At 37.0% G+C, this 27,468-nt stretch overlaps 1 protein-coding gene across 3 annotated transcripts in view; it reads left to right on the forward strand.

The window, feature by feature from the left end:
- The first annotated feature begins 2,322 nt into the window (after positions 1-2,322).
- LOC119791897 (metal transporter CNNM4) overlaps positions 2,323-27,468 on the forward strand; it is a 51,239-nt gene continuing 26,093 nt past the window's right edge. Inside the window, exons 1-3 of one of the 3 annotated variants that reach the window (XM_038298263.1) lie at positions 2,323-3,766; positions 23,799-23,942; positions 24,130-24,264. In XM_038298263.1, coding sequence (XP_038154191.1) covers positions 2,359-3,766; positions 23,799-23,942; positions 24,130-24,264 — 1,687 coding nt within the window. In that variant the 5' untranslated portion in view covers positions 2,323-2,358. The remainder of the gene's footprint in view (positions 3,767-23,798; positions 23,943-24,129; positions 24,265-27,468) is intronic. The other 2 variants (XM_038298264.1, XM_038298265.1) reach the window with 2 other exon arrangements.

The following is a 27,468-nucleotide window of genomic DNA, read 5'->3' on the forward strand; positions in this document are numbered from 1 at the left end:
TCCAAAGACATTGAGTCATATTATCTGGAACAGAACAAAACAAAACAAAAAACAGATATTTTATCATTTTATTTCCATGACTATAACAGTAATGTGTGAAAATCTCCTCACATATTGATGCACATTAACCACTAGATGTCACATGTCCACATAATATTAGTGAATTAACTGAGAATACCCCAAACACTGACTATATAAATAATTGTTTATTCCCTCTGTATTCCCTCCTTGCATTTAAGGCTGCTTCTTTAAAGAATGAGATTTAACATACATAAACAATTTTATTCTTTAATAACTGCAGTCAAAATATCTGGATTACATAGCAGAGCGCTCCATCATCCACTGCCTATACCTGCTTTTCATCACAGTGTCAACGGAAGTAAATTAAAGTAAAGAGGTTGAAAAGAAGCAAGCATTAATCGAGAAGAAAATCTCTCTGGGTCACCAGTTTTACTACCCCTGCTGCCGGACCCTCAGAGTCTTCACCACTATAAACCAAAATAAACCATCAAGGTTTATTTTGTTGTTCTAAAGATGTTCATCGTCAATGTTTCTATGCAAGATAAGCATTTTTTGGAACATGCAATGTCTGTTTTCCTTTGTGTTGTGAGGTCACAACAATAATAAGGCTCGGAAAGAGCAAGAACTTGGTGGATAATGTAAGAGAATCCTGTGCTTTAGGTATTACTGAGCTCCTAACAGAAAAAGCCGGAGCATGCAGCGGGGAGACAGATGGATGGCTTTCCCTATCAAAGCTGTAATCCCAGTGACTGAATGTTTGGTGAATAAAAGACAAAGAATGGATGGTTGGATAACACACAAGTCTTGAGGAAAACAATGTGCACTGTGCTGATGAGTCTTTATTTGAGTCTCTTTCTCCTTGCAATATGATACATTCCTATTGCTGCTGCACTTAATGTTGCGTATTTATCTTATTATATCGTGATTTCATCATATTTGCATGAGCTGTATGCAACTAAATTGTGTTCTGTATAAACCCTGTGCAAACAAAATTCCATTAAAGTAAATTTACTAAGTATTCGTTTATACCAACAGTAACATTTATAGGGAAATACGGGACTGTTTCTTTGTTTTTGTACTAAAAACGAGTAGTTGAAATATAATGTATTTCTTAAATATCTACAAACAAAGGTGGAAATCCAGACCTGTCTGAATATCTAAGCAACAAGTGATCAAAAACAAGTTGCTTTCATACTTTGACCACAAGGTGGTGCTAAAACTTCACCATGGACAGTCCCTAAGCTACTCTCTCACTGCTGAAGATAAACACTAAAGAGAAGACTGTCTAACAGAGGAAACATACTGATTGCCCTTTCTCACCTTTGATTATAAACGATGTAGTTGGATAACATCAATCAAGATGTTTTCCAAGTCATCATTCAACTTACTGTAAAATACATATTACTTGGTATTTTATAGATCAACCAAAAAAAAGCCTTGATGTCATTGCTCTGAGACCTATTTGCTCTTTTTATATACCAATTTTCAACCTTGAATAACTAATTTGATTTAAATTGGACCTGCATCTTAATAAAACCAAAATAAAACAGTTGACAAAAGCAGTTTAGTGCATTGCATAAGAGATCTGCACGATAGTGTAGCCTATGGAGTTAGTAAACTCATAAAGCTAAATATGTTTCAGTTAAGTTTTAAGTCATTCTCTAAAATAAGAGAAAAAAACAAAAGTTTAGAAATTGCAACAACATATATTCTACCATCATAAGGCTCTTTATTTATTTACTTGTTTATTTTATTTGCTTGCTTTTTTTTCATCAGGGGTAATTTTATATTTAATTTTTTTAGTTTACCCAAAAAAAAAAAACCAATAAAATAATAGTGGAATTTGGTAGTTTTTGAAATACTATTCATCTTTAAAATAGAAGAAATCACACATAACTAAGAAAATAACTGATATTCAGTTGATTAAGAATACTGATGAGAGTTGGCCAACAAAAATGAAGTAGTAAAAGTGACGAGAAAGTGACGTAAAAATGACGTGAAAATCGGGGTACTAAATGGAGAAGGGGTCGAAATGAAAATTCTTAAAAACACAAACAAAACAAAGCAGTTTAATTTTAGAATTAATTTCATGAATGAAAATAATCCTTCAACTGTAACGCTAACTTAAAAAAAACGTCAGTTGCTCAAGTTAAACTACCTTAAAACAAAAACAATCAGGCGACTTTAAAAACTCTAAACTTATAGGGGGCTCGGTCCAAAGTTTTGTGTGACGTAACGCTCATTGATTGGCTGCCACTGATTATGGTAACTGATGGGCGGGCTCCAGGAAAAGAGTAGTTGACGTCAGTTCGGCCGCTGGCATAGAGTGAAACAAACATGGCGACAGATTCAAGTGGACTGGGCTTTCCTCTCAATTTATTTTTGTTTTTTTGCGTGTTGGCGGCCAGGGAGACCGAGGCAGCGGTCCCGGAGTCACGGGGCGTAACTCGGATAATCGGCATGCGGCTCGAGAAGAGCAACAGGCCGGCCGAGACCACCGAGACGGGAGTTATTCAGGTGACCGAGGGCAGCGAGATCTTCATCAGGTTCTACGGACTCTACCTGTTTCCCAACAGCTCGGAACTCATCAGATTCGCCGAACTTTACGACAACGTTGGAGAGGACGATCAGTTTGGCGCGCGTGACGTTCAGTTAAACAGGACTTGTCCGGAACACTCCAAGGATGTTTTAGTGAATGGGCCCATGCAGGTAAGCAACCAGAACACCGCCGGACTTGTCAACCTCACCATCAAGCAGCTTCGGAAAAGTGAAATGTCCAAAGTGTTCGGGCTGTGCGTCCTCCAACCCCAGGAGCAGAAGTGGATCCTGCTGGATGATAATGACGGCAGGCTGCGGGTGGTGGAGGAAGAGAAGTCCCTGCTGCCTATTTGGCTGCAGGTGATCCTCATCTGCTGCCTGTTGGTGTTGTCCGGCATGTTCAGCGGGCTCAACTTGGGGCTGATGGCGCTGGACCCCATGGAGCTCCGCATCGTGCAGAGCTGCGGCACCGAGAAGGAGAAGAAATACGCCCGAAAGATCGAACCCATCCGCAGGAAGGGGAACTACCTGCTCTGCTCGCTGTTGCTCGGCAACGTCCTGGTCAACACCACCCTCACCATCCTCCTGGATGACCTCACTAAATCCGGACTCGGGGCCGTGATGGCTTCCACCGTGGGCATCGTGATCTTTGGGGAGATCGTCCCCCAGGCGCTGTGCTCCCGGCACGGCCTGGCAGTGGGTGCCAACACCATCATGCTCACCAAGCTCTTCATGCTGCTCACCTTCCCTCTCTCCTGGCCCATCAGCAAGCTGCTAGACTGCGTGCTTGGGCAGGAGATCGGAACCGTCTACAACCGGGAGAAGCTGGTGGAAATGCTGAAAGTGACCGAACCCTACAACGACCTGGTGAAAGAGGAGCTCAACATGATCCAAGGGGCGCTGGAGCTCAGGACCAAAACGGTGGAGGACGTGATGACGCCTGTTGGCAACTGCTTCATGATCAGCAGTGATGCTGTGCTCGACTTCAACACCATGTCAGAGATCATGGAGAGCGGCTACACCCGGATCCCTGTGTATGAGGACGAGCGGTCCAACATAGTGGACATCCTCTTCGTCAAGGACCTGGCCTTTGTGGATCCAGACGACTGCACCACCCTGAAGACCATCACCAAGTTCTACAACCACCCAGTCCACTTTGTCTTCCATGATACCAAGCTGGATGCCATGCTGGAGGAGTTTAAGAAAGGTTTGTGGAAATCTTTTTCTCTGATGGTGTTCTGGAAATAAGTATGACATGGAAACACTTTCTGATCTGTCATAAAACTATAACCTCTGACACATATACACCAATTATATCCTCAGGTTTGGCATCTGTCAACCCTTTATAGGACAAATAACCGTTTTTGATCACAGGACAAACCTCCCTCGGTGAGGTCTAGAAGCAGAAGATCTATATCCAGCCATTCAGTAAAGATCCTGCTGCATGTCTGCACATCTTATTTTGGCATTTGACCAATTAGATGAGCCCTTTAATGATATATTACCTACTGTAAATTAAGTTAAAAAAAGTTAACAAGTCAAGAAAAAAGGGTAAAAAGCTAATTTGAAAAGTTAAAAAGTAAACATAAAAAGTTAATAAGCCTAGTTAACAATTATATTTACGCTTATAAACTAAAAAGTGCCAGTATCAGCATTATTGCCTCTAAGGTTGTTAAATGTGTTGCTTTCACTCTCAGAGTGTTTTTTTATGCATTTCTTTCTTTCTTCCAATAACACTATTGGCTTGAAATTTTGATTTTCAAAGTATATGACTGAGTGCCATATAAAGGGTTAAAGCAGAGCTGCACCAATCAGTCACCCAAACATAAAAACTGCTAAATATTCTCCTCTGATTGGAGGTTAGGTGTGGAAATATATATAAATTTCTATTTCAAGAAGTGGATCTAAACTGAGATGCTGATATTTTTAGTCTTTTAATGTCAGTCAACAACATTCAGATTCATAATTTCTCAGTTTTATAAAGAATGGTGATGCAAAGATGGGAAACTTTGTGTTATTTATTTATTTTTTGCCTTAGTCTTGATGAAATAGTTCCATAGGAAAAGACTGATCTGTGCGTCTCTTAACCCAAAAGAACAACAGCAGAGAACCAGCAGTGAGGTTATGGTTTATTGATGCATGAGGGGAACAACGGTCCAATAGATTAGCTACAGCAGCCCAAACTACTAGAAAGATTAGTGCTGCTTCTGATAGAAAATGTAAAAAAAAAAACATTACAAAGCACTAAGGTAACCATACCAGTCATACTGTTATGCCTGATAGGTGCTGCATTTTTAATAATGCTTACAGGTTTTTTTCTCCCTAAACTGTTGCATTTCATTTCAAGTTTATGCTTATTCTACTCTAATATTTTACCCAGACCTTACCCAGATTTGGATATTTTGAAAGTGTTGAAAGGATGTATTTTTGGGTTACCTTGGACTGCTAGTTCAAAACAAACAGATGAAAGACCAAATCCTGTGGGGCAGTTTAATAAACATGTTAGCCAGAAACCAGAGATAAAACAGAGAGGGACAGATCATGTTATTGATTATCTGTTATTACCAACTAGATCTTTGAAAATTTACTATATTGGAATATGCTGATGAAGGTTCTCAGTCATCCAGGTCATAGTCATCACAGAGGAACGAGGGACCTACCCGCTCCAGCCGGTGAACAATATCTCCTTAACGACCGACTCTTAACAATCATAGACAGATTTTAGGTATTACAGGAGACAATCCCCCCCTTAACGCCCCCCCCCCCCCCTTTAACGACCAACCCTCAGAATAATAGACAGGTTTCAGATATTACAGGCTAACGATGGAACCAAACGACCCATTCATCAGTTACCATTTGCATGTTTCCAAGCGATACAAGGCTTTGTCTATATAAGACTCAAACTCACTGCGGATCCAGACATTTGAATTGAGAAAGCTTCCTGGAGAGGTGGCGAAATGTCTTCAAATCTTGGAAACCAAGTCCAGTGGATATTTTTTGAATTTTTACGGAATCACTATATTGGAAAATACAACTCAGTAGTTTCTATTTAAGTCATTTGAAATGTAAAAAGACATGACAGCAGTACATCCTTTAAGTTCAGGAGCTTTTTTGTTGTCAAAGAGGAATAGATCAGTGTCAACATTTTAACAAATCCAAAAAAATATGCATCATATTAGGCAAACAAATATATCCCTCAGAAAACCCCAAATAAATATTGATCAACAACAATGAGATATAAAAAAAATCTACTTTGTTGGCTCTGGAAAACAAAGCAATGACTCAAGCATTTTTGCACATTGTTCTACCTATAGATAAGTAAACAACTCTAATGTTCTGATTCCGGTGTAGAAGAGGTTTAGGTTAATCTCTGTGGAACTGAATAGCATCAGGAGGAAGTAGCTGATGATGCGGACGATCACCTGGCCTTCATTAGGAAACCATATCTGCTCTTCTAAAGCTTCTGTGACATGAAACAAGTTCTAGTTTAATGCAGCCATCTCTGTCAGTCACTGTATTGAGGCATTTGGTCATGGAGCTGTGAGGATTACCAAACAGAAGGTCTGTTTGGAATGTAAACAGTAATTATCTGAAGAAAAAAAGTTCACTGTTTTCATCTAAAGCCGTTTTTGAAGACGGGTTATGCTGCTGAGCCCTTTGGTGAAGGCTGGTAGCAGTTTGAGGGTTTCACAGGTAGAACATTAGTTAACTTCATGGGTTTTTTTAACCTGCAAATTAACTGACAACTAACCGTTTGGTCTCATTGTGATACCTAATCACGACTGTGTTGGCACAAATGGAATGACTCAATCTATCTCACTGCATGATGTGCTTAAAAAGGAAGTGGCTCTGCAGGTTTCCAAATGCACTTCAGCAGACAGACTTCTCAGAGTTGTTTGTGTTTGTATTGTGTTTCTAATTAACCAGTATAAATAAGGTCTAGAACGGATGTAGCGTCCTGTGTGACATTTGGTCAAAGAAAACGTTCTGTAGCCTGGCCTGGAAGGTGGGAGGCTTCAACAAGCTGCAGTGTCTCCATATAAACACGCATAAATCTGCCTGCACAGCGGCTCCTTCATAAGGCAGCAAATACCAAATGCCTTGCTTTTTATTAAGCATTACTCTTTAACGTGTTTGGTATCATAAATATTGACTATGTCCTGTTGGAACATTTGATTGAAACAGAATAAAACATAAAGGTGCAATGTACAAGTAAAAAAAAAATGTTTAATATTTTTTTTCCCCATACATGTATATATTAAGATAACGGCCTATAAAATTGGTGTCTGAATTTTTATAAGTAAAAAAGCATACCATGATTGAATAGAAGATCTGTATTTGTGGCTTGTTTTCAACTCTTACATACATGCAAGATTAAACGCTTCATATGTGACAATACATATTACAGTTTAGCAACAATACAAGTACCAATCGCAATGTATGAGTAGATTTGTGATTCGTGCTTGAATTGTTGCCAAGCTGTGACTTCTAAATTTGAATTCTCACAGATGAAACCGTTGATGTGACTCGTAGGTATGTATTAAATTGATTGACATATTCTTTTACAGTTATCTCGCACTATATGTATGTCCTTACAATCACTGTAATAATACCGTAAATCCTCTAATATAGGACGGGGCCATTATTTCACTCAGGTACATCTTGGTCCAGGCCATTATTGGAAGGAGGCCAGAATTAGAGTCAGGCCTCTATTTCAATTTGATCAAAACAGACTACCAGTGGAAGGAATAAAAACAAGATTTCAACCTATAAAATACTAGGTTCATTTATTGAAAAAGTACAGTTACCATAACGATATACAGATCATTATTCAGACATCTTCCTGCAGCTGCAATTTTTCTGCACGGCAATACGTAAAAAAGAAGACACAGAATGGAATCTTGGTCTAACTGACTTGCAAAACAAAGTTTAAAAAAAATGAATGGAAACTGTTCTGCAGTCACAGCGAAATTGTATTTGAGGCAGGCTAAGTGGAAGTAGGCTACCAGTATCATATATTTGAAGGGAAATTCAGAACAACAAAGGCCAACGAAATTCTGTAATTTTAACGCTGCCTGGTTACCATCAGACCTACCGGTAATCACATTTGTCTTTCAGATCAGAACGATTGTGTAAGGCCACTACGATCTCTGTGTAAGGATGGGACTTCCCATGCTTATGGCTTTGATTCGTTAACAAACATTGCCCCCCTGTGGTACTTGTATGTTACTATCACAAGTTGTTCAGAACTGCCCAGGAACATTGTTGGTTCTAATTATGGCCCCGGCCTGTATACGAGTCCGGCCATTGTTAGAGTCCTGGCCCCCAATGGAATACAGGCCAATATTAGAAAATTTACGGTAAGTTGAGATGCACATATTTAGTTTTTCCAATCTCATGCCGATTCCTGGGCTGAGACGATACCGATCCGATTCAACTTTTGAATGAATGAACTGTATATCTTTCCATGAGCGCATCTCCATTAAATCTGTAGCTTATGTTATAAGCCTTTAAGGATTCAACATTAATATGTTGTAAAAATATAACATAATAAACTAAGGTTGGTAAAACAAAAATGCAGGAGAGATATATATATATATATATATATATATATATATATATATATATATATATATATATATATATATATATATATATATATATATATATATATAACCCCTTTGCCATCATTTATATAAATGGATTTCCGTCTTAATTTCTTCTCCTTTTTCTGTCCTGTGTGGTGACAAACCTACTTTGAGCATATTACTGCCACCTAAAGGCCTGGGGTGAGAACTCTAGTGTCTTACTTTGTTTAATTGTAATGTGACCGAAATCTAATGCTTCTGCGATATGAAGATTGTGTTTTATTAAATTGCGGTAATATTTCAGATGCTAAGATTTGTCCGGCCCTAGTTGTTTTTATCTATCATCTAGATTGTTTAAAGGGGGATAGTCACATTCTATGACAAATTTCTAAATGTAAAACAAGATCTAATTGGTATTTAACAGCAGCAAAAGTTAAACGGCATGCTCATTGTTGCAGATTGTTTTTAATTAGTCTTTATTTTGGATTTGAGTCATTACCATAAGAAGAAACATTAAAAGGACACCCAATAAACAACAAACTCAGTAGGAATATTTCGTATAACAATGTTAGTTATTTAAAATAAATATTTAAAAACACTTTAACCCGGTGAGCACCTGCATCTTGATTAAAAAGGTTAAATGCTTGCTTGAAAAAAATAACCACAAACAGTTGAAATGCTAAAGATTTATATCATATGTTAGCTATGTATCGGCAACAGGTAGAGGAGGAGCAGGGTGTTGCTGTGTAGGAACTGAGTGAGATCCTTAATTTTTTAACATCTCTTTCTAAGCTATTATCTGATACCAGCCTTATGAGGGGGCATGTTAGCATATGAAATAACCCATATTTACTACAAAATAGAGGTGCATGCTTGCAGCATTTTACTTTAAAATCTCCAGTCCAGAGAGGATCAGTGATCAGAAGCAGATAATTTGAGTTTAAGTTGAAGAAGACTAAAACCTTAGGATCAAAGAGAGACTTCAGAGCCTATAGACTGTTAAAGTTACCATTTAGGCTTGCAGTGAATCTTAGCTGTGGTTTGTTAGCGGCATTCATGTCAGATCAGATCTTATCTATTTCCTGCCTGTCAGCAAGCTTCTAATATTTTCTGAGCTGCTAATAGGTCCCTGGTTAAAATTGATGAGTTTCTATTTGTTTTAGTTGTGCATGAAGAATCAGCAGCTGTACCTTTTAAACTGCCTGAGCTGAACATCAGCTTGTCGCTGTGTGGTTCACTGTGTTGTAAGATGGTAGTTAATTCTGTGAAATGATTTTAGAACTTCAGAACTTAAAGCTAGAGATGCTCTAGATTATTATTCTTACCATGTCATGCTGTGGTCAGGTCACAGTGGGCCCTCAGCCCCCCTGCCCATGCTCTGACCCGACTCTCCGCTTGCATCTCGAGTTTCCTCTCACCTGCTGCTTGGCATCGGTTACCACGGTGAAGGCATCCTGCAGCGTCACTGTGTACACAGACAGCTTCCTTATTGCTGAGCGGCTACTCCATAACTTTTAGATTGTTGACTCGTTTAATAAAAATCATTCTAATTTTGTTCGCATGTAGCTCTCCAAACACTTGGAGGATGAAAAAGCTTGTTTATCACCAAGCTTCTCTCATGCACTGATAGCAGGAAATTCTTCAAGTATTTTTCCTTTTTTTTTTTTTTTTTTTAATAAAAAAAATGGTTTTGTGTAAGTTGATTTACAGAATAGATAACAGTCTCTCTTTTTACCCTGACGACATGTGAGCTTTATGGATGTTGGACATCAGGCGTAAATTTTAAAAGTACACAACGGCAAGTGAAGCGTGAAGTTCCTGGAGGCACGATGAACTCAACTGAAGTCAACAGAGTCACATGCTGCAGCCTCAATCACTGACTTATATTGCTCCTACATCTAAGCTTCTATTTAGTAAAATCAACATTAGGTTGCGTGTGTTAAATAAGTAGATATATTGTTATTTTCCAGTTGTTTACTGTTGTTTCCAGCTCTTAAAGTGACTTTGTTTCAGGTTGATATGTACCGTATTGATGGCATTGATTGACTGTTGAGTGGCTGAGTAAGATTTGCACAAGACTTAGCAAAAATTTAGCTTCAAAGCGTTTGAGGAAATGAACCAGCTTGCATTTTTCTTGTGGTTATCGTTTAGTGGGAAGTTCTCTGGCCTCCCAAAAGAGCCAGCAAACATACTGGTTTGTTAGTTCATTATCTGCTGGGGGTCATACCAGGGTTTCCACAGGTTAGTAAAAATCATTAAAAGTCATTAAATAATTATTTTTAAATTAAGCCCTGAATTGACATTAACATTCATTAAACATGATTGTCATGGCATTTAAAATTCTTTATTTTACAAAAAAAGTTTATAAAAACAATTTTCGTCAGATATGTCGCAATATATTTGTGCAGAACATACGTTTGGAAAAGAAGCTTGAGGCGGAGAAAAAGCTAGAGAATGGGGAAAATGCTAATTTCAACAAAAGAGGCTGGAAATCGGGGAATGGCTGCAGCCTGCGATGGTAAAGATGAAGGATTTTGCAGTGTATATATGAGAGTACTTGTTGGGTACTTGTTGATAGCATTAAAATTATTTCTAGGAGTGTTAGAAGAGCATTAAAAAAGCATTAATTCAGAGTTATTAATTCCTGCATACACTATTTTACATTTGATTATGCTCTTGATGAGAGGTATGATTAAACCATTCTTTCTGTAGATGTAAGTTTCTTAAAAAAGGTTGATCTCTAGTCTGGTTATTATCTAAACTCAATGCTGTTCAGATAGAGATACGGGCTTAGTTATGGTATTTGATTGCTCCTTTAATAAAGACTTTCGTTTTGAGGAATAAAAGATCAGTATGGGAGGAAGAAGACGAAACATCTGGGCTCTGATTGAAAGCTCTTATACAAATAGAAACCAAAAATAAATAATTATTACAGAGGGAAAGATGCAAGTATTATTTCCCAGCATGCAAAGTGAGTCTGACGCTCAGCTCGTGGATGACGACAGTCTGTGATTTTCCTTTTGCATATTTCCCATGCTTATTTCTGTCCACACATTTACTAAAAGCCCTTTACTCTTATTAACATCACATCAGTTTGTGTCTAAAATCCTGAATAACACAGAATGTTTTGCTTTATTCACAGTACCAACCAGATTCTAGATAATTTTTATACTTAAATCTGATGATTGCTATTCAGCTGCTGTTTTTATTTAAGCAGACCTGACCTACGACGCCGTCATGTGTCCTGGCATGTTCGCCTTCATGCTCCAGCTACAAATACTTCAGCACTGTTCCTAATGAGAGCCCGACAGGCACTCCCTGGAGAATAAATAACATGAATGCACAGACACCCTCCACAGGACACCAATGAAGTCACTTCTTTTCTCAGTGCTCAGTGGGGAGTCTTAATTTAGCAGAACTATTGCTGCCATTATTAAAGGCCTGTGCTCTTACTTTTGAAACCGTCTCTACCTCGGCTCAGGGATGTTTCTTTAATTATCAGTTATTTAACATAATAAACTAAAAAGTCAGAGGATGCCATTTCCTTATTTGTTTTGTCTTTTAGGACAGGCGCTTAAAAAACAAAGAAACCGCGACTTTACTTATTGTAGTAGGTTTATAAGCATAGGTGGAATTCATATGTATGGGTTTAATATTTGCCTGTATTTGTGCTGCAGGCACCTGTGTTTCTATGGGTCATTCAACAGGTGTTTGTCTTTCTATTTATCAGAGAAAACCTTTCAGGTATTCTGCAAAGACGGTAAACACACCAACAGAGACACGCTCTCATGAATTCGCTCACACTTTTGTTGGTTGGCGTTCCTTTCTTAAATGTCATAACTTTGCGTGCGTCATTAAACCTTTGTTGTCAGTGTAGGTGTGAGCGTGTGTCTCACTTCATCACACAACCAAATTAGTCTGAAAATCAAGTTTAGGAACCTAAGTTCAAAGATAGAGAGAATAAACGGCATTTTGGAATATTTAGAAATGTATTAATGGTAGAAATTATACTTTTTTTTCTTTTTTTTTTCTTTCATTTCAACGCTGAACAGACGGAGATGTTCCCATTTTTAGTAACATAGAAACAGAATTAAATGTTATTTAAATATTTATTTATGTATATATATTTTTTCAAGATTTAAGTTGATTTTCTTTTAAGCTCTGTACTTTAATTTTGTAAAAAAAATGTAAAAAAATTAGCGCAAGTTTAAATAATATCCTGTTTTATCTTTCCTCTTACAGGCTCTAATTATCAAAAATGTCTTTTAGCTGAGATTTTGTTATAATTTCTAAACTATTCTGAAAGACTAGAGGGTTTAAATAAAAAGGCTGGAGTAATTTATACATTTGAGCACCAGGAGCAATTCTGTAATGTCTAATGTTCCTAACCTGTACTGTCTTTCCCAAACTGTTTCTATTGGATTATCTTTCTAAATGTTTGTCTTTTTCTGGAACTTCTTGCTGTCAAGGCATTATTTTTCTTACTCTTTCTGTTTTCCTTAAGGATGTGTTGTTCTCTTTTTTTTTTTTTTTCCTTCATTTTGTTTTCATCAGCAGCTGCTCTGAGCTGCACTGAGTTTGCTCATTATGTTAGTAAACCTAGGTGGTGTGTTGCAACCACGTAAGTCAGCATAAAGAAAGATCAACTCAGCAGAGTTTTGTCCTTACAGAAAGAAATGTTGGAAATTAGTTTAGATTACTCACTTTATTTAAGCTCAAATGGGAACATATGTGTTTGATTTGAAATTTCAAGTGAAAATTGATAGTTTTGCCAGAAGAGTTAGCATTTAATGTTATTATACTGTATTCATTGGGGCATATGTTACTCATTGTGTGCAAGCACTTAAAAACAAACAAACAAAAAAACAACAACAATATGTCCAGAGGTAACAGAATTGATAAATTTTTACACACTTTTAATTAAAGTAAAGAATTGGGCTTTATTTTTAAATACCCATTGCCATCCTGGAGTTTTCTGTATTAGGGCTGAAATATGATAAAATTTCATATGAAGTAAAGCTAACTAAAGAAGTATTGATGTGCTATAATAAGAAATCCAGAACCATACATTTTATATTTAATGATATTAAACCAAACCGTCACAGTAGTAGTATAGTGTTCATTAAAGGGGAACACCATTTTTTTTTTTTACAAGCGGAGTGTGTAGGACGATATCCGCACGCGCCGGCCACCGTTCATTCTTCCTGTCTGCTGAACTGCAGCTAGTTTTACTCACATGCCTGGAAGATGTCTAGTGCTACTACCACACATGATCTCGCTCTCTAAATGGAATTGAACGATTCAGATTAGCTAGCCGAATGAATATAAGGGGTAGAGTGTAGCCGCCTGTGTCCCGGGCTGCCTGTCACAACTCCAGTCCTGCGCACGAATGACGTCATACACACTCCGCTTTGTTTTAAAAGATATAAATATAAAAAAGATAACCGCGGATGTCTGGAGGACAGTGATTCTCCTACATATTATGAATGCTGGTGTAGCATAAATTATAAATTATCAACAGTTTAGTTTGTGTCTTCAAGTCGTTGCCCAAAGGAAGACGTTACTTGGATATAACCTAACGGAATATCTTCGGAACGGCTCCAAATGACACAAAACTCATATGGGTGAGTAGAACATGATGTAATAACGTAAAATCAAGGGGCAAGTTTGCCTGATGCAAAGATTCCCTTTGTGAAAAAGCAATGCTAGAGCCTTCCTCTCCTCCAGCCGCTTCTAGCTTTCTAATAGCTAATAGTGAGTTGGTGAACAGGTAGAGTGCTTGTGTAATATAAGTCTGATTACACTCAGCAGAGCTAGCCGAATGATAACAGGATATAAAGCAGATACTATTTTATTGTTCTTACTTTAATTGACAGCATTAAAAAACAATGACACTTATTAAAGTCCATGCCTCTCTGGATGTATGAGTGTGTTTGTAGCTTCAGTATGGTGAACTTTCACAATAAGAGCCTTATTACGTATTGAGGTTGGGAGTGTGTGAACTTAGCTTGAATCTAATTAGTACTGCTAACAGTATGTTCATAACACAAAAAAACTTTGTGATTGACGGAGTAATTAGAATATAATTACCACCACTGCTACTAGCAATGCTTGTAACTTTTGTTTCAGTTTTATTGGATGTATTTTTAATGGGTTATTTGTTTGTATTTTTTTTGTCTTGGGTGCCTTTTAGTTTTGCAGAAGCAGCTAGCTCCATTTGTTGAGATGTTTTTATTTTGTGGTAGAAAATCAGAGCAGAAATTGTCTGAGGCCTCAGAGGATATTTATTTTCCACTGATTCATCACTGCTGGGTTTTAAAGGCAGGATTGTTTGACTTCTAGCAAATAAAATATTTCAGTACCGTGAGGTGACACTGAGCTTCAGTAAATCTTATGTCCCTGGGGATTTGTTCAGTTTGTTTTACCTCTCCATCAGAATTTCTTGCTGTTAAGGCCAGCGGTTTGACTTCTTTGGCGAGCATTATCTTCACCTCTGCATACTGATTCAACAGCAATATCCCTATCAATTCTTACCATTTCTACCTTTTTTTCTCCTGCTTCTCCTAAAATCTACTGCGACTTTGTATAGCAGTTTGCCATCTGACCTTTGCACTAACAGATATTTTTCATTTTTTCCCATTTCAAACCATTTTCCAGAACTTTGCTTTGATTCTCTGTTTCAGCCTGACTATAGAGAAGCAGAACACAGCCTGAACTTTAGCATTTAGCTGCCTCTGCAGCTGAAGCTGTTGAGGGTGTAGGCGTTAAAAACCGTGAGGTGGTTCATTTGCTGCACAGCTCCTGGGGATCACAGCAGATCTGGCTGCATGGGACTTCAGTTATAACTGGAAAAACGGGTTCGAAGGGCTTGACCTGTCCCACACAGCAAGCCTCCCAATCCCAGAATGGTGATTACGCAAGTGTTTGTGTATGAGATCAGTGCTGTTTCCTTTAGATGTGTGATTTTTGTTTCTTCCCCTCGGCGTGTTTGTTTCAAAGCTGGTGGCCTTAAGGTGCTGCTCATATGCGGCACAACCGCCTGTGTTGATTGGTCCAAGAGCAGTTTGTCTCTCCCTCATGGCTTTGTCGTGGATGTTTTGTGTCAACAAACCGGCTGGTTTACTGGATGGTGATGGAAAAGCCAGAGGGCAGAGAAATGTAGCTGGAAGGTCAAATCACCTGGAGTGAATTATTATTGTGTGTTCAGGCTGATTGTCAACAGTTCCTGGAGGAAACATGATGCTGCCTCACACAGAAATCTATTCACTGACCCTTAGTGTCTCAGTGAAAGGTTTTATTGTTCATATGGCTGTAAATGAAGTGGAAGTACTGGGGGACAGAAAAGGAGAAGCTGTTGATCAGAAGAGTTTATGATTTCTGACAAAGGTCCGTTTGGTTGTTAGTTCCTGTTTTAATAAATGCTGCTATCCTGGGTATTTTTTTTTTTGTCCTTGTTATCCTCCAATAAACTAGATTATCTTTAAAAAAAGAACATTTTGAAAGGCTTTATCAACCCCCAAATAAAATGCGTGTCAGGAAAAAAAACTGAGCTAACAATAATTAGATCGATGATAGGACATTAAAGCAGTAGACGGACAATGAATACAATTACAAAACCGTGTGCAGTATCACAATCCCAAGTGACTGCATGGCTGTAATATTTTTAGTGTTTTTCCTTCATGCATAGCATGATACTAATAATATTTAAGGGAGATGAATTGACTCTGTGTTCTTTGTGCCTTTGGTATGCCAAATTTTACTGACAGTGGTAAAGCAATAAAATAAAAACATTTTAAAAGTTTTAAAATGTGCATTAACCAACTGTAATGTTTATCTACATTACTCAGATTTTCTCTAGATTTGTTGCAGCCCTGCTAGATGGACTTACATGCTGATAAATCTGCAGGATAATCTGGTAGAGCTCTACCAATGCAGAGTTTTATGCCCTGGCTTTCATTAAGCGTTTGAGAAAATTTAATTTTCATTTTATAACTATGAATAATAAGGTTCAAATTATTAATCTGTAAAATAAGAGGTCTTTTTCACATATCTTATCAACCTCTGCAAAGGTCTGAATCTGTAGAAGTTTGAATTTTTTTGGTAATACTTGAGAGAAATACCATATGTGCACTTGAACAAATGTGCTTCGTTCCACTGGTATTCTTCAGTGTTTTTCAATAAAACAAAATTGGAATATTGTATGACGGTTAATGCCAGACGAGGTTTACATTATCAGAAATTAATGGAGGACATGGAGGTGTGAACTGTCTGACTCAAAGCTGGGAAGTTCCTTTGTTTCTGATAATGGACACCTCCTGGGGCATTATCCTGCTTCTACCATGTTCACGTATGAAAGAAAAGCAATATTAATTTTCTAGGGATGCACGATATTGGGATTTTGGCCGATATCTGATATGCCGATATTTTAAAACTCATGTAGCTGATAACCGATATCGATACCGATGTTAAAGCTGGAAAAAAATAAGTAGTCATTGAAAATAGCAGTTTTGTTATCCATTTCTGACACTTTGAAAAATAATATACTCAAATATATTTTCATATGCTGATATCAAATTGATTTTTAAAAATGCGGTATCGATCTATTTTACTTTCAAAATCTCGTGAAATTTCATTGCTCTGTTACAAACTCGTGATATTTTGCAAATTCTTGTGAGATTTTGTTAGTAAAATAGATCGATACCGCGTCAATATATCAACATATAAAAATATGGCAAAATTTCGTGAATTTTTGGGGGATTTCGTAGCATAACAATGACATATTTCATTAGTAAAAGAGATTGATATGGTGTTTTTAAATGGCAATATATCAGCATATGAAGATATTGGGATATTTTAATGTATCAATATTTTCCCCTCGTCTTTAGAAGTTTTTAAGTCTGTAAAAAAATTTTTTTGAGGAAGAAGAAGAAGTAGTATTTTTTATTTTCTTTTTTAGACTTTAGAAACTCAGAAGCTGATCAAATATCGGGTTAAATATCGGTGGGGTGGCCGATGTCCGATATTCAGTTTTAAGGACGATACAGGCCGATACCAATAGGGGGCCGATTATATCGTGCATCCCTATAATTTTCATTAATATTCACACAATCATTAATATTTTCACACTCACACACACAAATTCACACAATCACACAACCTAAATTTGAAAGCATTTTTACGTTAAGGTTTATTAACCATTAAAATCCTACATTTTTAACAAGAAGCAGCCAAGCACCCTAATTTGGGTGCCCTAGAGTGAAACTATTTTTTTCAAACCTTTTTTGCTGCGTCCAAACCCTTCCTTCTTTTTTGTCTCTTTGCTTTTTAAGCTCACTCTTGCTTTTATTTTATTTTCTCCATTATAAAAGGTTTTATTTAGGTAAAGTTAGTTAAAAAACAACAACAACACTGACCATCAGCCAGTTCATCTTGATGGACCGGTTGTTTGAGAAACCTTCCTAACCTGGACGATCCACCCTCCACTGCAAGGGCTGGGCTCCCTCTCTTTTGCGAGGCAGGGGTTTTCGAGTCGATGACAGTCTTAGTGGTGTGTGGGGAGGATGGATGGTCTAAATTTTCATAGAACAGACTCAAGGTCCTCCTTAGACACATTTCTTGCGTATATGTGCAAGAAGGAGGTAAATGTGTTTAAAATTGGGTTTCTGTGGCTGTTATGCTAATTAAAAATGAGTATATCTACCTAATTTTGTTGTAATTTTAAAAACTTATAGTGTAACCAGCTCTTGCCTGAAATGCGCTGTTCAGAACCCAGGGAAAAGGAACTTGGATATCACTCAGAGGGCAGCTACACTCATTAAAAAAAATGTACTAGCCTAATTTCAGGGGAGCGGTGGCAACTTTCAGTGTGTCGGCCTGCTGAACTTATTGCATAGGCAAGGACGGTGCAGTGATTGCAGCATCAATATTCATATTGCATAGGGACTGTTTGGAGTGCTATGCTAATTTTATGTTAAGTCGTTTAAACAGAAGCTCACAGCTTAAGATGCTCATACTAGACGCTAGACATTACCAAAAAAAAGCTGAGGGTCACAGAGCAATGGAAGCACACAAGGCTGAAATAAGGCATATATACGAACTGATGTCATCAGTATAATAACTACCAGTAATATTGCCATTGTAGAGTTTCTCAGGCCTGCTTAGCTACTTACCTAAAATATATCAGCCATTTCCTCTAAACCCGTAGCCCTGCGTCTAGCTGTCCACATGGACCCACTCCTTTCTGTACAGTCAAGGTTGTAGTTTACCATCGTCAGCATGGTATCTACCTCACATTCTGCTTGTAAATGTATGCGTTTTTCTAACTACACACTGTATACATTTCTCCAACCGTCCTCATACCTGCTGCTGCTTTCCTTGCTTTTAAATGCATCGCTGTGTCAAACGCACCCTGCTGTCCAGTATTTTCCTGAAATGCTATGATCCTCTCAACATTGAGAAATAGATCATAACTATACTCAAGAACCACCCAATGTGAATAAACTCCTGCTTGTTTCTATACTTCTAGACTTGGATTAAAAGCTCATAGGGTAAAATACAGCAACTTTGCTGAACTCTGCTAGTTTTTTCTTTTTTCTGCTGAAGTCTCGCTCTCTGTTTAACCCTTTAAAGCCTGACCCAAGAACAAAACAAAACAGAAAATTACTTTTTTTTCTGTTTGAATTCCTTATTTGCCCTTTTAACAAAATATGTAAAAAGAAAAAACAGAAATACATTTTTGATATTAATAATTTTTTACTATGCGATAAGATAATTTTTTGTGTAGTCTTCTGCCCTCTGTTATCAGGTATATCTGATTGTGTACAATAGGATTTTGAGCAAAGTTTTTACCATTAAATTATGCAAAAGGTGTCAGAAGCAAAACATTTCAGAAACCGTGTGTATCAAATATGATACATATGGCATTATAGGGTTAAAAGTTGCAGCCTTGATTAACAGTTAAATTTTTTTATTTGGTTTAAGCATTGCAATGTTCTGCAAAAAGCTGGAATTGAGTCACTTTCCTGCTGCTAAAATCTTCCACTCTGAAGAGTGTTGCTGTTGTGGAATCTGGCTTTGGTTATGGTACATTCAATGTCAGGAAAACAAGCAGATTTTCCAGTTGTGAGGTCATGGTTCAGTTTAGTCAAACTAAAAAATCTTGCTTCCTGATCTGACCCAAATAAACCAGCAGCAAACTAAACACACACACGTGCTGTGCAGCATTGATACCATTGCTTCACATAACTTATTGTTGTTGTTTGTTTTAATTTTGATGAGGACATACTCCAAGCTACTCCAAACATGGATAAATATAAGACGGTGTTTGTGTTGTTATTTGTAAAAAAAAAGTTTGCCATTTTTACTTTGAGTTTTTTCTTCATATATCAACATTTATATCACTGTTTGTGTGTCCAAAAATGAGAACTAGAGCAGTTGTCTAAAGAAAATACACCACTGCTGCTCCAATTTGAAGCGTCACGTTGTGTTGAAAGTCATCTGCTCATCTTAATCCTATTTGATAAATACGTATTACCTGGAAAGATCAGCTTCAAGGACACAAAGTCTTCACACAGAGGTCAGATGGTGACTGATAGAAGCAGTCTATGTTTGGATTAAGTTTCTTTACTAAGGTTATGTGTCTGTGTGTCTGTTGATACGTGTGCACTCCAAAGGAGCCAGTAGACTCTCTAGAGGCTACACTAAGTGGTGGAGTGTCCCCAGGGGTCCTACTTCCTCTGAAATATTGACTCAGCACTACAGGAAGAGGTCACACACCAACACTGACACAAAGCCTTTTCCATTACAAGATGTCTCTGTTTTTGTTGTTGGACTGATCTTTTGCTTCTTTTTCCTCTGAGCAATAAACGATGAGCTAATAAACGCTCTCTGGGGGCTTTGTTTTCATGGGACTGTTGACAAATTCTTTCCATCATTCCATGTGATGTCAGGCAAGGATCTGTGGTGTAGATAAGCTTTAAATAAGGGGATATAAAGAAGGAAGTTGTTTTGTTATGTGGGATGTTTGCATTGACTATATAGTTGATTTGTCCATTTTTTTTTATATATCATTTTCTTAGCTTTATCTTTTCAATGGCTAACATAGCCAGGGGAATTCTATCAAAATTATATTTTTCATAGATTTTTATAATCTGCTTTTGTTACTAGAGATGCAGCAAAACCTTGTAGCCGAATTCTACGGCTTTGTGAAGGTTCAAACTACGGAGAGTCTTTAAGAACAACAGGGAATGTATTTGATTGATTGACTTTATTGATCTCAATGTGGAGATATTTACTCGTTACACCAGCCCAAACAGTCAAAGAAGAAGGTGCCAAAGGAAGAAAAAGGTGCATGGGATATATACAGTGCGTCCACAAGGGTTGTTCAAAAAAATAAATATGATGATATATTATTATTTGGTCATTGGTTACATAAAACGTTCAGTCTCTTTCTGTAACGCTCTCGCTGCCAGTAAGAACAGTTTTGGAGATTTTGCTTTGTTAGATCAGCTGTCTTCGTGTATTCTCCAAAGGAATTAGTCATTTACCCAGACTTTGAGCTTTGTAAAAGCCCCTCGGTAGTTTTCAATTCTTTATGCTTGAATGAAGGACAGAGTTTGAACGCCTCAGCGGAGAAAACTAAGCAGCTTTGCTGTAATAGGTTAAATCTCCCTGTTATCTGCTCGAAGTCTGACTCTCTTAGCTGGCTAAATAGAAAAAGTACATGTTTATCTTTTTTTTACAGTCTTTATTTTTATTCCAGGACCTCATTTTTGAAATAAATGATCAGTAAGGCTAAAGATACATGCCTCATATTCTTTTCCGTCTGTAAGCTACTTCCACATTAAAAAAGTGTTGTTGTCAGTATAACCAGGCAGCTCTTGGGTAAATTGCTTTTACTGATTAGGAAAACTTGGAACTTTAGAAGTTATGAATAAATTTTTAATCAATTCAGTTTATTTATATAGCGCCAATTCACAACACATCACCTCAATCTCTACTTTCAAATGCAGATTATACCCCCATGCCCAAAAAACCTCAGAATTATTAGCTATTCATTATGAAACTGTTTCAGAGTCTCAAAGGATTTATACAAATTTTAATCAAAATTTATAATGTTCTTTTGAATTAATTTATTTAAAATTCATAATTGTTAACTATAAGATTTTAAATTAAATTGGCATTTAAATTGTGATGTAACTGTTATCCATTCCTTAATTTTATTTCAATATTAACTTACATTTAGTTAAAATCCTGAGGCTGAAGAACAAAGAAACTATATGCTATTAAATTTACTCTTATCTTTTATATTTGTGTTAAAAATATCCTAACTGAGGCTAGTAAAGTAAAGCATCAATAGAAATTCTTGATATGAAAATTCATATAAACTTATAATGTAGGAATAAATCTGAAAACAAAGGAAACACTGAACAGATTTAGAGAACATTATTGTTTTAATCATCTAATATTATCCTGGAATCTCCAATGAATTATTTGGGGGTTTTAACCTTCTATCTCTTATCTGTTGCACACTTCAAATTAATCTTTATAAGGATATTTATATTCTGTTTGAATATTCTTTATGTACTGAGAACAATATAGGATATTCTGTAGACTTTTAAACTGTTGATGAAGAAGTAGGAGATCTATATATAATTTCTAGATTTGAAATGATGAGATGTCACCAATCAGAGATGGACCTTCATGATGGAGTCATCACCTCTTAATCAGATGACAAAAGAGAAACCTGCCTTCTAGGTTTCTCTGGAGCTTTCTAGGCGGAACATCCAAAACATGATCCTCAACATGTCATGCCGGCATAGAGCAAAGCGAGACCGTAACGCCGTCCTGGAGGGGAACAGATTCCTCAAAGTCCCTGTAGTCTATTTATGTATGAAACCAGCCGGACTCAAGGCTGAGAATGTTTGGAGTGTGATTGTGTGAAGCTGCAGCGCGCGCGCGCTTTGTCAGGACGTGCAGGCCGTCATCAAGGACGCACAACAAAAACACTTTGAGCCTTTGGTCTTCATCTAATTGCTGGTCATAGGAGCTCTTTCTAAATCCCCCTGATCTGCTGCTTTTATTTTGGAAACAATGACAGGTGTTTGACCTCTGTGATTTGAGCCTCTACCACCTTATTATGCTTCTTTATTAAGACTTCCGATAGGAAGGATTTCTAAAAAAAAAAAAATGTTTCTCATAACCCCTTCTGTCATTTAGGAAGGTATTTTAAGCCAGTTATAAATTCAGGGTAATAAGTGTCCAGAGAACAGCCCACTTAATATCCTCCGTCATAAATTATTCAGAACTTTACCGGGACGGCCCTGGCACCGCAGCCAGCTACCATCTGCTCTTTCAAAGCGTCTGTGTGTCAGTATGGCGTTGTACAGTAACTCGTCTGGCCAAAGTTCAGACCCAGTCCCGACTGTAACAACCAGTACACATTAACAGGCTATTTGTGGTGCGAGCAGGGTGTGAGCCCTTGAGTTCGTGTTACAACAAGAAGAGAGGTTATCAGCTATCACTTATCAGTCCTGATAGGATAATCGCGAGACTCTGACAGTTTTGTGGCAGCAAACAGACCTGGATCACATCGGAGAGTTTCTCAATGAATGTTTCTGAATTTTTATATTTTTTAAATAACCACTAGAGTGAATTCACAGCTAAAAGGTGGTAAAACAGATGGTTATTTATATTTTATCTGAACACCTTTATGAGGATCAGTGCGTTATGATATTTTACTATATAAATTGTCCATTTGTCGTATTTTTGCATTTCATTTAACAATTGGAGCTCTATTTACACAGCAGGTGCCACATAATGTTCTGATCCATAAAACCAGCCCCCAAAACACCAAACACAGGTTTTTAGGCTAAATCCGGTTGGTCCGTCACAGTCTTCAATCCAGAAATAGATATTTTTTTAAGAATGTTTTGTTTGTTTTGCCAAAAAACTGAAAATTACCGCCTTTCACGTTTCAACCAAATGTAGATGTTGTTTGGACGTAAATCATGTCGTCTTTTCAACCAATTTTCGCTCCGTGGGAAAGCTCATTGTATAATTTATCTACATTGTCAGACTGTGTGATGCCTTCCCAGAAAAGTACAATCAAAGTAGTTTTCATTTTAGCTAAACGGTTTCAGTAATTAATACTATATACTATACTATATAAATTGAAATTTAAACTCAAGTTTCCAGGATATGATCTGCTTTAAAAATAGACTGAAATAACTGATAGAACATTTTCTGATCTTGATTTTGAAGACTTTATGGATCACATTAACACTTGTTGATGTGCAGATAGAAAGTATTTGAATTAGTGGCGTCACAAACACTGCCTGGATTGTTTCTCATTAAATTTTTATATATATATTTATATTTTTAATTGACTTCTTTGGTTCTCTATAAAATACGGAAGTTGATATAAGTCCCATTGTTACTCTACATGTTATTAATATAAAATCATTCCCATCCTTTAGCTCCTCTGTTTTATGATACTCAAGAGTGACAGAAAATAAAATAACATATTTAAAGTTATTATGATTAAATCTGATTGATTTATACTTGGATAAAAACATATTGCTCATCTGGTTTGTAAACACATTTTCGTTGATGTTTGAGATTCTTACTGATAAACCTGTCTGTCTTCTTCAGGGAAGTCCCATCTGGCCATTGTCCAGAAGGTGAACAATGAGGGGGAGGGAGATCCTTTCTACGAAGTGTTGGGGTTGGTCACGCTTGAAGATGTGATCGAGGAAATCATTAAATCAGAGATTCTGGACGAATCAGACCAGTACAGTAAGTGCTTGTTTTTTTTAACATGACTTAACATGGCTGCAGCTTATTCATTCATGTTTGCTTTGTGGAATATTAACCTGAATGTACGACCCATGTAATGATCTGTAAGCTTTTAGTAAATATGGCATATTATATTGATTTTTATAGTTATTCTGAATGGTGTCTTTTTCTCTTTTTCACTTCTAAGCTGACAATCGCACCAGGAATAGAGTGGCGCCCAATAAAAACAAGAGAGACTTTTCTGCCTTTAAACACGAGAGCGAATCCAAGGTGAAGATCTCTCCTCAGCTTCTGCTGGCTGCTCATCGCTTCCTGGCCACAGGTGAGGAAACTTTCCTCAAACTGACAGTTGTAGCTGCATTTGTCGATGTGTTAGCTCCACATAAATAAATATTGCTGTTATTACGGTATCATATTCCCAGAGGAAATCTGAGAAAAATCCAACATTTAATTTAATTTCAATTATTAAGTAGGGGAAAGTTAGCCTGACGTAGTCCTACTCACTAAAGCCACAGATGCACCTCTATCAGTTTATACAAAAGTTTATTTACAGTTTTGTTTGTCTCGGGTATTAATATAATTTATTTAAACCACTCTGAAATAGGAAATAGGAAAGTCAAGGAAAAATTCTGAGCCAAATGCTTTGTACCAGAAAATGGACCAGAGAAAGTAGAGACTACTAGATCAAATCTACAGTCAGAGCAATGATTAAAAAGCTGTAAACAACTGGAAATCTGACACAGTACGCTGGAGAAGGACTGAGGTTTGTTTTTCTGTCAGACACAATGGTAAGGGAAATTAAGAAGCACTCGTATAAGCAGAAAGCCTCCACTGGTCGCCACTACGGACCAACGGTTTGTTGGGAAGCTAAAAACAGCCTTTCCTGTCCTACCATCACAAACATAAATGATTTACTAAACACCAATGGGACTATAAGAAGAGCTACAGTGATGGGGTCAAATTTAGATTAAGCTTTTAATGACCACTAACTACCAATGTGTATGGTGAAGGATCTGTGATGTTGTGGGGAACCGTGTGTGAGCATGTAGCTGTTTTAGCCTCTTTATCCTATTGGGAAAACTGGAATACAAACTGGGAGGCTTCTTTTTGAGAACAGAAAAAGGCTGATTATTTGATATTAAAAATTATTAGTATTGATTCAAACGATCATTGAAATAACAGAGGAAGGATTTCCCAGACGCTAAATCAGCCTTCCTCTTTCTCTTAGTCTCTGTTTTTACATCTTGTACAAATGTTGTATGGTGAGTGGAATAGAAGCTGACATGAGTAGGGGAGAAGACAAAGATCTTGTTGCTTTATGCTCTAGCCTTATAAAATATAAAAAAAGCTAAAGTCTTCTTGGCTAAACCAGGTTTTAAAAACTATGAACAACATTATCTATTTTGTTTCAATAAAAAGCTAATGATCAGTTAATGTAGGATTATTTTCCAACTGAGCACCAAATCTGCTACTTAGTTTATTCTCAAGCCAAAGAAGTCTTTCAACAGCCTAATCGTCATTAATTGCTACACCCCTTCCCCATATTCTTCCTGTCATCAGAGAGCAGTGATACCTCCCCCAGACACATGAAGGACATCTGAAGACATTTACACCTAAAGGAAAATGTTATTTGCTTGTTCCAACCAGCAGACCATGAACTCTGCTCTGCTTCGAGAGGCCATCCCAGATCACTTGAGAACATGTTTTGCAGCCTGTCAGGTTAGCGTGCGTGTTAGCTGATATGCTCTGCCACAAACTGCTAACGGCTCATGGCCTGACGCAGCACTTCTGTGCACAGGATGTCTTCCTGTTTTGGCAAAACCCTGGTCTCACCTGAGTTTATTGCAGTTTTCCCTCAAGATGATTGTTTCATTAAGAGGGAAATTAATTTTTCTAATATTTTATTCAAATGATTTAATAGCCTTTCTTTTAATCTTCATTTCCTCTCTGAGCTTTTTTTCACAGTAATAATCTCCACTTCGGCTGAAACAAATAATCAGATTAATTCCGATTCATTGATTATTGAAATAATTGTCAACCTATTTAGTAATAAATTACTCATTAACTGGAGTATAGAGACTCAAAAAGCAACCCACTTAGTAATTACTCCAAAATTGTAAAAGATATATAAACAGTTTGCATTTAAGCTAAGGAAAAAAAAAAAAAACTTTCCTCTGCCAGTATGCTCTATCCAGAACTCCTGAAGTGGAAAAGTTTTAGTTTCACCTGGTTTAGTTTAATAAAAGTTTTCTTTAAGAAACTATCTGATTATCAATTGAAAAAAGAATTGACAGATTAATCGATTTGCAAAATAATCATTAGTTGCAGCCCTTATCTCCACCAGCTTCCTTTACTTATGTCGGATTTTCAGAACTGCTATGGTTCAATACAGATTATAGATATTAGATCAAATGAGATGAAGGTCAAACAAATTAGGGAAGTCTAATATATAACTAGAATGTTTTGTTTGCAGTGATATGTTTTTTGTTAGAAGCACACAGTGGGTGTGGCCTGAGTTAATACGTTAACTAGAATGAGGAGAGTTTGTTTGAATAACTACCTTCAGCCATACTTTACTCTGCATATATCACAGGGCTTTGTTTCTTTGTTCCTAGCTTGGGCGGAGGCCCGGCTGAGCACGGATTGCAAAAGACTGACCGGGTTGGGAAATCGGTGTGGATGAAAAACATTTCTAAAATTCCTGCTAACAGGGGTACTGCAGATAACATGAAAGGCCAACAAATATGCGTTTAAAGGAAGCTAGATGGGAAAGCAGTTTGGCTTTGGAAATATTCTGAGAACATTGTTGTTGTTTTTTGTTTCTTTCTCTTGGAATGAACCAGTGGCATAAGCGCTCATAAAAACGTTAAATATCAGAATATTTATTTCAGAATTTTATGAAGAATTTCCACCATGGCTAAATAATATGTAGAAAATATAATAACACTAATAACACAAATAATTACTGGGCTGACACTTCCCACTCACCAAATATGCACTTAATGAAAAACAAGGAAAACACAACATGAATTTAGAGAGACCAAAATTAGTTCTGTGCCTTAGTAACTGTGCCTTAAAACCTTTAAGACTACTTTAAAACAAAAAGCCATCTTCTCATGTTGTGACTTTGAAAATGAAATCTGAGAGCTGTTTCTGCAAGCCTTAAAGTAAGATGTGTTACATTGTGCCCTAGATTTTGTAAAATCATAAAGCTCTTTGACTTGTCTTACTGCTATGGTGATTTTAAGAGCTTCCTAATATCGATTATTTTTTGTCTTTTTATTGTAAAGTTTGAAATGCGATACAGTCGAACTGTATGTTATCTGGCTGCAGATCTGACAAAGTTAATAGTAATTTCGTTATTATTGGGCTATCTTCTTGATTTCAGCGTGCAATTGGCTGATTCTGATTCTTTTCCTCTAAATAAAGAAATGAGTTAGAACCTTTTTTATAGCCAGTTCAGTGGCAGTGTGCAGCAACATGTTAGGAAGGGGCAATGAATAGAAATCAAATATTGGTATTCCCT

Source organism: Cyprinodon tularosa, unplaced genomic scaffold, assembly GCF_016077235.1.
Source record: "Cyprinodon tularosa strain WSP-4 unplaced genomic scaffold, ASM1607723v1 ctg404, whole genome shotgun sequence".
Lineage (NCBI taxonomy): Eukaryota > Metazoa > Chordata > Actinopteri > Cyprinodontiformes > Cyprinodontidae > Cyprinodon > Cyprinodon tularosa.